Source organism: Enoplosus armatus, chromosome 15 (genome assembly GCF_043641665.1).
Source record: "Enoplosus armatus isolate fEnoArm2 chromosome 15, fEnoArm2.hap1, whole genome shotgun sequence".
Taxonomy (NCBI): domain Eukaryota; kingdom Metazoa; phylum Chordata; class Actinopteri; order Centrarchiformes; family Enoplosidae; genus Enoplosus; species Enoplosus armatus.
In genome coordinates, this window is record NC_092194.1 from 15,116,761 (window position 1) to 15,127,668 (window position 10,908).

General features: G+C 41.8%; 1 protein-coding gene across 1 annotated transcript; it reads right to left on the reverse strand.

Annotated features, from left to right (window-relative positions):
• Positions 1 to 101: 101 nt before the first annotated feature.
• Positions 102 to 9,761, reverse strand: LOC139297421 (RNA polymerase II elongation factor ELL-like). The gene is made up of 12 exons (XM_070920076.1): positions 9,522 to 9,761; positions 6,807 to 6,851; positions 6,567 to 6,688; positions 5,753 to 5,913; positions 4,457 to 4,755; positions 4,200 to 4,324; positions 2,592 to 3,060; positions 2,412 to 2,499; positions 2,265 to 2,328; positions 1,868 to 2,039; positions 1,272 to 1,316; positions 102 to 1,161 (listed from the first exon to the last, which is right to left on the reverse strand). The coding sequence occupies exons 1-12, from the start codon at positions 9,654 to 9,656 to the stop codon at positions 1,033 to 1,035; spliced, it is 1,854 nt and encodes a 617-aa protein (XP_070776177.1). The 5' UTR covers positions 9,657 to 9,761; the 3' UTR covers positions 102 to 1,032.
• Positions 9,762 to 10,908: the final 1,147 nt, after the last annotated feature.

The following is a 10,908-nucleotide window of genomic DNA, read 5'->3' on the forward strand; positions in this document are numbered from 1 at the left end:
ATATTTTCTATTTTTAGGGTATTTCTAGGTGCACTGCATGAGTTTTCTGACTGGCCTTATAAACGTAAAAGCATTATAAATAAGGAAAAGATCATACAAAATGAATACAAATGAATTTATTTGAAACTGACAAAACTTCAGATTTATTAATCATGCATTCTGGAAAGCAGACAGCATGCAACATCTTTTTATTTCTTAATTCTTCACAGTCCTGGCCTGTGAAAATATTAACTTTCTGTACGCAGCTCATACTGTAAATTCCCTGAATACAACTTCAAGTTAGCATTATGTTCAACGTAACGGTCTCTTCTTCTAGGAAAGCCACATGAAGGACAATACCAGTGGAATACTATGAATCCAGTCCAGAATTAGGAACCATTTCAGGCACTGGCAATACTTTCAGGAGTCATACCGAGCAGGTCAGGCCTGAACTAACACGGTCTCAATTCACCAAACCCAAAGATCAGATGTCTTCTCAGGATGTGCACATCTGCATCCCAGTTGCCATCAGAACCCTCACCTGCCACTCATACGAGCTGTCTGGGTATGTACAGCGTGCAGTTATCTCATGCTCCCAGCGTTAACACTGACATGGCGAACAGAACACGTAGGCAAATACCTAAATTGATTTAATGCACAAAAACAAAACGTATGACGGAGATGGGAATCTACAAATGTTTTTAGGCTCAGCACCTCATGTCTACATGTATCCATTTGCATTTTTTAAGAGTGAGAGTTCAGTTTTAGCTTTAAGAGCTTTTGTAAACTATTGTTACTCCTTGTGTCCTTGGCGGTATCATGTCACTGTAGTAGCAGCAGAAACATTTCCATCTTCTAAGAAAAGATCTCATATTATAGGGCTGCTTTTCCCAGCATTACTGCTGCTCCTCACAAAGGACTCCCAACCTCAGTGACATTTCCAGCAGGTCTCGTGAGACTACATTTAGCCATGAAGACCATAGATTCCAGCTCAGCAGCTTGAACCTCCCCCTGCCTCAGGGTGATTATTGTACTCTGTAACAGTCCGGCTTTTCAGTTGAGACGTGAATGATCCACACTGAGTTGTTGTTGGTCGTACTCTGATATGAGCCTCTTGATGTGGGCCAGTTTGTTGTGTAGATATTCACAGCGAATCTTGTCCTGGCTGTAGTTTGGGTTGGACTAAAGGGACAAAAAAACCAAAAAGACTTTATCTTACAGCAACAGAGAGGAGTTGTCCCATGCAGAAATCTGTGAATAAATATTGACAAGTTTTTTTAAAAAGTTGTTACCTTTTTAATTTTGCGATACTCTTGAAGAATCTTATTATGTACTGTCTGCAAGGGAGAAATACAGAAATAATAATTAACTAATACACGTAGATGTCTGTGCAATTTCAAGGTTGTTTGCTAAATGTAGGTACTACTATGAAAATGTGCTCATTCTTATGCAACATTTCCAATATTATGAATGTGAAAAAACAAATAAAAAGCTAAACTTAAATCCTCCATAGAAATATTTCCAACCACTTTAACTTTGCTTTTAACACTGCTGACTGTCCACATGCTCACTACTGTGTACAACATGAAAATAGAATGAGTTTCGACTGAGTATCAGCAGAAGATGTCCTGCTGGCTCTGATCCCTAGAGTCGATTTAAGTTTAATAGTGGACAATTTTTCTTTACAATTTGACAATATGTATGTTAGAGTCTGAAAGGTTCCCTGTGGCGTTTTTGGCCTTTTGTAGTTTTTCTATGACCGGGTGCTAATTTTAAGGGTGACGCCATACACAACCCTTTCAATGGTCTCACACAGTAACATACCAATACTCTAGAAGAAATACAAGCGTGTTGCTCTAAACTAAAGCTGGATATCTTTGTATTTCACCTTGTATTTATTTGATTCGTGGTGTAGCTGTTTGAGCTGCGTGTCCAGCTCCATGAACTGCCGCGTCACGCCATCGATGCGAGCGTGTAAATCTCTGTACTCGTTGTACTCCCTGTTAAAGTCCTGCTTGTAGCTCTGTCTCTGGTCGTGACTGCGAATCCCTGTATACGTCCTGTGCAGAAAACATAAAAGGGACACTGATCAGATCTGTGAAGTACTCACCTACAGAATCTGGTGTTAATAGCCTGCAGAGTTTTTGTATTGCAAAAAGTAATGAGTTCAAGGACAGACACACATACCAATGTTTTCTTTTTTAATCTAAAATACCGTACTTCGCTGTGTTACATAAAAAAGTTGGACAGATCTTGTTGTATTTTGTGTGTTTATGTTTACTTACGATAGATAATCTACTGTGTTGTCCGCTTGAAGAACATTAGAGTCAAACAAAATTTCACTTGGCTCTGAAAGAAAGAACAAATGATGATCAAACAATTCAAAAATGCTGAAAAATTGACGCTTAAAGTCAACAGCTAACAGCACTCACCTGTGCAGTCCAGAGAGACTTTATCGTTTGGATCCTCTGAACAGCGATCTTTCCTCCTTTCTTTCCTGTCTCTCCACCTATCCTTCTCCTTGACAAACAAAACAAAAACAAATCTCAATTACCAATGCATCACATGAAATGGAAAAACCATAAACTAAATAAAAAAAGTGGTTTTCTCACCTGATCTTTGTGTTTGTGTTTGCTCTTCTTCCTTTTGATTGTGTGTCTGCTCCGGTCAGGCACTATCAGAGGGGACGGATCAGGTGGAGGGTGGTCTACTGGGCCTTCGGGCTCCTCCTGAGCACAGAGGCTCGGTTCAAGCCTCTCGGCCACTTTCGCTTCCTGCTGACAGACTGCTGACAAGGAGTCGAAAAGCCTTTGTGGATCAAGCAAGTTCCTTTGCCCGTCAGTCGCTTCGGTGACGTCTTTATGAGCTGCTTGTTTGGACGGCCTCACTCTTGACTTGCCACTGGCTGTTTTGCTAGACAAGTGGGATATCCTGGGCTTCTTACTAGCCAGGGGGTCAGTGTATTCCTCGGGCAGGGAAGGTTTCGGACGGTGTGCTGGGGAGGAGTTGGGGGTTTCTCGCAGTGGACTGACCTGGGCCTCTGGGACGGTAAGGAGGTTCTGTTGTGGCTGAAACAGTCGCCTGTACAGAAATAAGAAGAGAAATAAACTGTCAGTTCTACAAAATCTACATTCTGTTTGGCGTATATAGTTTTTTAAAGTGTGCTGAGGGTATGCCATTTGTAACTGACTGCTGTTTAGTAAAAACACGGTCACATGGTGTCATTCATGTGAATCATCTGAGACCAGGGCGCCCATGTAATGTACAATTTCAGAGCCAGACTAGTTTTAGAGCTACAGTTCCAGTCTAATCTACACCACCTATCATCAACATCAGCGGCAGTGTGGCCCTGCAGATATACACAGGCTGATGTGGGCAACATACAGGCAAGAAAAGTGACCTGCTTTAGTGTCACATTTAACAGGTGGTACAAGTGTTAAATGTAAAACCACAAAAAGAATCCACAAAGGGAACAGCAGCAATAAAAACAGCAGCGTCACTCATTGCCTGCAGCTGGCGAGTGTTTAAATTGCAGTACCTTTCTTTGCACGTAGGTGGCAACTTCGACGCGTTTACATCTACAAGTCTAAACTGCTACTGTTGCAGGTTGGCTTGTGCAAAGCTGTTCCTCACAATCAATTTACATGCACAAAACACATGCAGGCATTGGCAAAACCTCCAGTATGGCTGCTGTCACAAAGAAAGTCTTTGGCATGCACATGCGTACGTGTGAAAAGCCGATTAGAGATCCGGTTACACATGGACGAGAAATCGGCTTTCTCCAGGAGAAATCTGGCAATCAGGAAGTCTAGCTGAGGAATCCTTGAATCCTCCACCCCAATTATGTCAACCAGGTTTCTTGTTTACATGTTTGAGAAATCAGATTACAACTGTAACCCGGTTGCTCACTGTAAGAGCACGTAAACAAACTGACTGACTGATCAGCTCGTCTTTGTGAAGATTTAACAGCCTGATAAATGTGAAATGAGTCTGTTTCAAAGTGAGTTACCATTAAAAGACCACCACATAAAAGAGAGAATGAGTGGGACAAACCAAGAAAAGACCAATCCTTTGCTTTTTAATCGAAAAAATTATTTGCCTAATCTTCACAGCCCAGAAGGAACTCAGGTTAGTTCCTGAACATACTTTCTGAGGGCTGCATATTTCCTGCAACTATTTGGTCAAAAAAAGCGTACTTTATTTCATTTCATTCGTGTTACCTGACAAGGATTCGTTTAAGAAGCTGCTGGTCTCCTGAGGTGTAGCCTGGCCAGTCCTTCTTCAACTCCTTATACAGACTGTCCTTTAGAACAAATGTGTTGTCTCTACTATTGAGATGGCCAACCTGCATACAAATACGCACACAAAGATAAAGAAGGTGAGAAAAGACTATTTATCTTAACTTGTGTGTAGAGTGTATAATGTGTAATGTAAAGTGAGACCTGTATTCATGTGGCTAAAGACGAGAATGAATTACCTCCATCAGAACAGAGTCCAAAATGTCTTTGTCTCCTGCAGTCAGTCTGTCTTTCTGCAGCCTCAGGATCAGCTCAGGCCTCTTGTATGGCCTCAAAGCCAGCAGGTGCGTTACCCTCTCCCTGAGTGGCCTCTCCTGCACATCATCCACGCCCATCCTGTTTGAAGCACAGGCACCCTTCTTCGCCTTGGACACGGCAACCCCCCTCTTGATGTTGCTGAGGAGAGACGGGGACGAGTGTCGGGGTTTGGTCAGGCTGGCCAGCGCGGGGGCCGGGGCTCGCACCGTTACCTTCTTCCCTGGGAGGGAGCAGGAAATGTTGCATCAAAAGCAGCACTTGCCATATAAAGCAAAAACATCTTCAAAAGGAATCTTGTGGAGGTTCACAGGAGCCTGGCGGAGGTTTGCATCATCAAAGGTAAGTTACCCTTGTGCTGTAGTTTTTGTTTTTTTATTCTCAAAATGTTGCATTTAAAAGAAAGTCACTAGGTTGTACTGGGAACTTCCTAGTAATGAATGTGTGAAACCACCCTTTTAAAAAGAATGCTGACACCACAGGTAGAGGACTTAGTGGATCATCATGTTCGTCCTGTGGCAAAATTGTGGATGAAAAGAGAGAAGACCTCGTTTCACCTCTTGAGAAACCCACATTTGGGTTGCAAAGATGCACACACGTCTCAGTGAGCAAAAGCTGCTATCTAATTTAGGAAATAACCACACAGTTGCACAAGCCTGTAGTGAGAGAGGAAGTGTTTTTTTAGTACAGGCTTCCTCTGAACTGACAGAAATCATCAAAACTAGTGTGTATGTGTACGTGCAAGTGTGCATTCACTGAAACAAGATGACGGTGGCTAAAATATCTGTTTAGAGGGAAGTGGTTTGGTGGTTAGAAGTAGAAAGACAGCGGTGACAAAAAACCCAAAATCACTGGTTTTATCGTGTATGAATATTTTGGTGGGCATGTTCTGCAAATATCTCAGTATCCTTTAAAAACACTACATTATATACAGTAACAATATATACAATACTGTGTGTGTGTGTGTGTACTGTATAGAAAGTTTACAGTAGAAAACCGACAAAGGGACAAAAACCTGCAGGAGAAAACAAGACTGGCTGTCACTGGTTACCAGACATGTTGCTATAGCAACCAATGCAATATGGCTGACTGTTGTTGTTTTTTTTTTATTATCAGCACAGTACAAATTTGTCTTCAGGCCAGTCTTATTCCTTAGCTGGAGTTATCTCTTGTATAACACTCTGTGCACATGACACGTGAATGTTTCCTGTGCTTCCTACCCTGGTAGCGCCCCCCGTGTTTGATGACAATGGCCCCTCGGCTGCGTGTCTCCTCCTCAGCTTGGGCCATGCTCTGACGAGCTTTATCGTACGAGTCATCTGTAGCGTTCACTGTCATCTTCTTCTGAATCACCCCGAGACATGACAGCTCCTCGGCAGCACTGGGAGGGGGAGGAGGAGGAGGAGGAGGGAGGACAGCGAGTAAAGACAGCGATCTGACAGAGCTTTCAGGACTCCTTCTACACGTTTTGCATTTCAAATGCTTAACTAACGCTTGTGTTTCGGTGGTGTTCAGTTGGACATTTGCTTGTATCAGTTGGACTACTTTACTACCAAATGCACCACACACACACGCACACACACACACACACACACACACACACACACACACACTATTTTCCCCATGTGTTTCTAAAGATTGCTTTTGTATTTGTGTCAGGGACTCAAACAGCAGATTTAATGAATAATTCCTAAACTTTTCACAACTCTTGGCATTTCAAATTCACTTCTCTACATTTCCAGGCCTCCAAGACCTGTACCATCAGGAACCCTGGGTTTTCTCTGGCATTTAAAAAGAGGCTGACAGAGAGACGTTACCAGCAGGGTGACTTTCACACAGCAGTAGGGGAGCGGAGACATTTTAAAATATTGAAACTTGTTCAGAAGCTCAGTTAGTTTTGAATGCAACATAAAATCTCCCCTACTTTTATGGTAACATTGCTTTGCTGCTTTTTGCACCTTTCCATCCGATCAGCTGAGGCAAACTCTTCCTTGAAATCTAACTATCGCAGTTTTAATCTAACTTTTGTTTTACCGAGTGCTGAGCTGTTGGACGCAGTCAAAGCTTCCATGCGGATTGTCACGGGCGACGTTAGTCACCCCAAAGGTGAATATCCTCAATTCATCTCTTTTCTCTGAGCACGGGACACTGATTCTCTGTGGCATGAAGGAGAGGGAGATACAGACACGACAAACAATTAGATTTAACATCTTTCAAATCTTAAAGCATGACTTGAAATTATTGAATTAGTATACGTCAACCAGGTCTTCTTACCCCTTGGTTCCCATTAAAACAGATGGTGGGATGAGAAGACCAACCCTGGAGAAAAAAAACAAATCATTTGATTTGATTGTGTCTTGGAGCCTCTGATAAGAACGCACATACAGGTGCGCGCACACACAGACACACAGACACACAGACACACAGACACACAGACACACACACACACACACACACACACACACACACACACACACACACACACACACACACACACAGACACACACACACAGACACACACACACACACCGATCTGATAAGAGACCAGCACAGACGTACGTAAAACATACAGCACAGAGGATGTTTTGTAGTCTGCACTGTTTGTACGAGTTCTCGGCCTTCCTTCTTTGTGGTTTCATTGCCGCCTTTAGTCAGCCCATTTACCTTTCTGTTTGTAGGCTGTTGTTCTTCATGTCTGTGCATAGCGTATGTAGTTTGTTGGCCACAGCCCACAGCTCAAGTATCCCATCATGCACTCTCAATTGCAGCATGTGGGGATTCATATTGGTTTGAGGTTTGTCCCAAGAAGTCCATTTATATTAGCTGGTTGTTTACTGGTTATTGTGACAACTAGCGATGCACCGACTGCACTTTTTCTCTCCCGATACGGATTCTGACACCTCAACTCAGGTTCTCAGCTGATACGGAGTATCAGTCCAATACCAGAGCCATTTATTTCCCAAAATTTAAACCTCACTGCGTAGAACTTATTGGAATAATTTTAAATTGAGATTGCTGTGGCCCTACAAAGTGAGTGACTGCACTGCAAAAAGCGTTAACTTAAAGGCAAACTCACACATTAAAAGTCTGTTTACAGGTCTTGAGGAGTACATGCAATAAAAGTTGTATAAAGCATTTTTGTGGCTCCAGAGGGAGCTGCCTTAAATCTGATATATAAGCTCTTGGTTTGAAAGTTTGAAAATGAAAAAAATCTGTTGATGTGGAATTAAAAAGAAGTGACCTTACCAGACCCCTGTAGCTTACTCCTCATCTCTGCTTGAGGCTAGCAGCTCGAGGCTACATTAGCTGCTACTAGCATCGGAATACATGACTGTCTGCATTCGAGTTGCATTGTGGGTAACGTAGGTGCCAAGTTTTGACAAGGAAGAAGAATGCATGGAGTAAAAAAGGACGATATCTCTGGTTCTGCTTCATCAATTTTTGATCCTTCTTTTTTTGAACTGTCCATTGTGAGTGCGACCGTGTTGTAGGACTGCAAAGCTAAATTGGTGGAGTACTCAAAGTGACCAAAAAAAAAAAATGTATCTACTGTGGATTTCTCACATCATGACCAATACGATCTCCCCTTAATAACCTCTGTATCGGCACAGATGTTGTTGCATCCCGAATTATAAATACTACAGATCTACCTCACACCAATTTGCAGTCCTACTTGTGTTTATTTCCCCCCTAAACACAGATATGTTGATGTAGGTCTTTAACCAAATCATATTCTCTCTTTTGTCAAATTTAGGGAGTACTCCACAATCTTTCCTGGTCGCACTCACAACATACCCCCTGGGATCTATGTACACTTGTGCATGACAACCCTTTAAATAAATTCAATTTGATTTTAAAGAGGGCACTGGCTGAGGTCATTACAACCTGCTGCTCAAATACAGAAGCTTGTCACATGAGAATACAACGAACATGGTGAAATAACAGCCTGCCACCTCTCACAGGGGTGAATTAGCCTGTAAGAAAGTGCAGAAATGACAGTTCAGCGTGACACTGACGGAAACTATGCGATGACTAGAATCTAATTGACCTTTTCATGGCGAGGATTTGTGAGTCCACCTGTTGATGAGGAGTGCAGTGATCTGTGATCAGGCCAAGTGAGTTATGAATAGCCACACTTAAAGCTAAATAAAGAAACTAGATATGTGCACGGCAACAGTATTGTGTGCATGTCGGACGCAGCTCTGTGTTCGGTGTTTTCCCCTCCTTCCTGTCTATCATGACGGTATCACACTAAAAGTAAAAAAGGTGTGACAGGAACAGTGTGGGTTTGCCCTTTCATCAGAAAATGGTTGTAATTTTTTTCACTGAGGAGTTTCCTAACCATGTTACCAGGAATGACTGAATTGAGGAAGTGTGCATGACTGTTTTCTGCTCAGACTTCCTGCAGTGTCTGATTCATCTGTGATTAACTGGGTCAAATGTATGATTTTTGAATCTGTCCATCTGCCTGTGCTTTCCATCTGTCTCCCTGAAGCTACACTGTACATAAAAAACCCTCCAAACTCCATTCATATTTCACCAAAAATGATAAGTTCTCCATCTCTCAAAGGCAATCCAAAATACCCTCCTAGTACTACCAGCCTCTGTCCCCCCCACAGTGTTTCCTTTCCTTTCTCCTGGACTCCGACACTGATTAACATTCATAATACTTGCCAGCAGCTTGTAACGACTTGGCCAGCAGCTTGTTACAAGCATCATCACACAGGGAAGCGTTTCCGCATTGCATTATGCAACATGTATTTCTATTTCATAGCCAACAAAAAAGAGGGAGGCTTGTAGGAGACAACAACCGGGGAAGATATTGGTGAAGTTCGGCTGAAATACAAACCGCAAACCCGCCTTCGTCGCCTTTTTTGAACAAGTCGTTTTTAAGTAAGGGTCCCCTTTGACGAAGTGGCACAACAAAAGCAGCTGTTACTGTACATTAGCGGTAATTATTCGAGGAGAAAATGTTAATAAACAACCCACCTTGCCGTTTTGAAAGGAGCCAATGGCTCTTGCCGCGCTGTCAGTGAGTTTGACATGAAAAACAGAGATGTTACCGCCGCGGTTCAGTTTACCGCTGGACAGTCCGTAACACTGGTTCTCCTTCAGCGCCGACATCCCGCCGTAAGTCCCCGCCTGCCGGGCTTATTCCGGATCGAACAATTCCCACAGAAATAAACAAACATTGGCGAGAGGGAGAAAAGGCTAAACGGTTCCGTGAGGCTGCTCCTCCGCCGCGCGCTATTCTGGAGTAGATCGCATTACGTCATGACGGCTGAACTCAGAGGAGATTTTATTGGCCAGGAGACGTATATAAACCATTACGTAGGGCTTACGTAACCACATGTACTTTTCTGCCCCCCCCCCCCCCCCCGTATGTTGATTTTCTTTCTTTCACACGAAGGTAATTTCTCTCGTGTGAGTGTCACTGTGTTGTAGGTTTCTGAAGTAATACAACTTTTATATTATATATATAAGTAGGTTTATTCTGACTGAGTCATATTTTTATCCAGGGCCGTAGCCGGGATTTAGAAATACTGTGGTGGGCATGAGCACCCACAATCCATCCCTCAAACACAAAAAGGTCTCTAAATATTTTAAATTATTTAAATGTCAAGAATGAAACGACTTATGCAGTGGTGGAAGAAGTACCCAGATATTTTACTTAAGTATTGTTTGTACATATCACTTAAATGTTGCAATTTGTAAAGGTGGGGCTAATTTTACCTACTTTATATACTGCTGGTTATTTTAATCTATAATATTACATAAAAATGTATTTGTTAATTATATTTTGTATTAAATATCTGAATCTGCAAAGTAACTAGTAACTACAGCTTTAAAATAAACATTGTGGAGTAAAAAGTGCAATATTTTCTCTCTAGTGTATGACGTATAAAGTAGCATAAAATGGAAATATTCAAGTAAACTCAATATTGATTGGCTTACTGTCTACAGGGTCAAAGCTATAAGCACAGGGATGTTCAGTTTTTATGCACCACATATCTGGAACAAACTCCCAAAAGACATGAGGTCTGCTCCAACTCTCAGTTCTTTTAAATGCATTGGAACTGCACTGTTTCTATTACTCCATTAATGCTGTTGTATTCAATTTTAGCTTATCATTGTATCATTATATTATTTCTACTATTTTAAAATCCTATTCACAAGTCTTTTTTATATTGCTTTGTGTTTCACTTACATCCACAATTATAATTTAATATTGACAAAAATCTATGCAGCCTTAATGATCACTGTGGTGTATTAAACAACATGAGCAAGTTTCAAAAGTCTACTATTTCATCTTTATACCACTGTGGAAAAATAGATTTGGCAGATGTGATTTGTAGTTAAGGAGCTAAAATTGGCA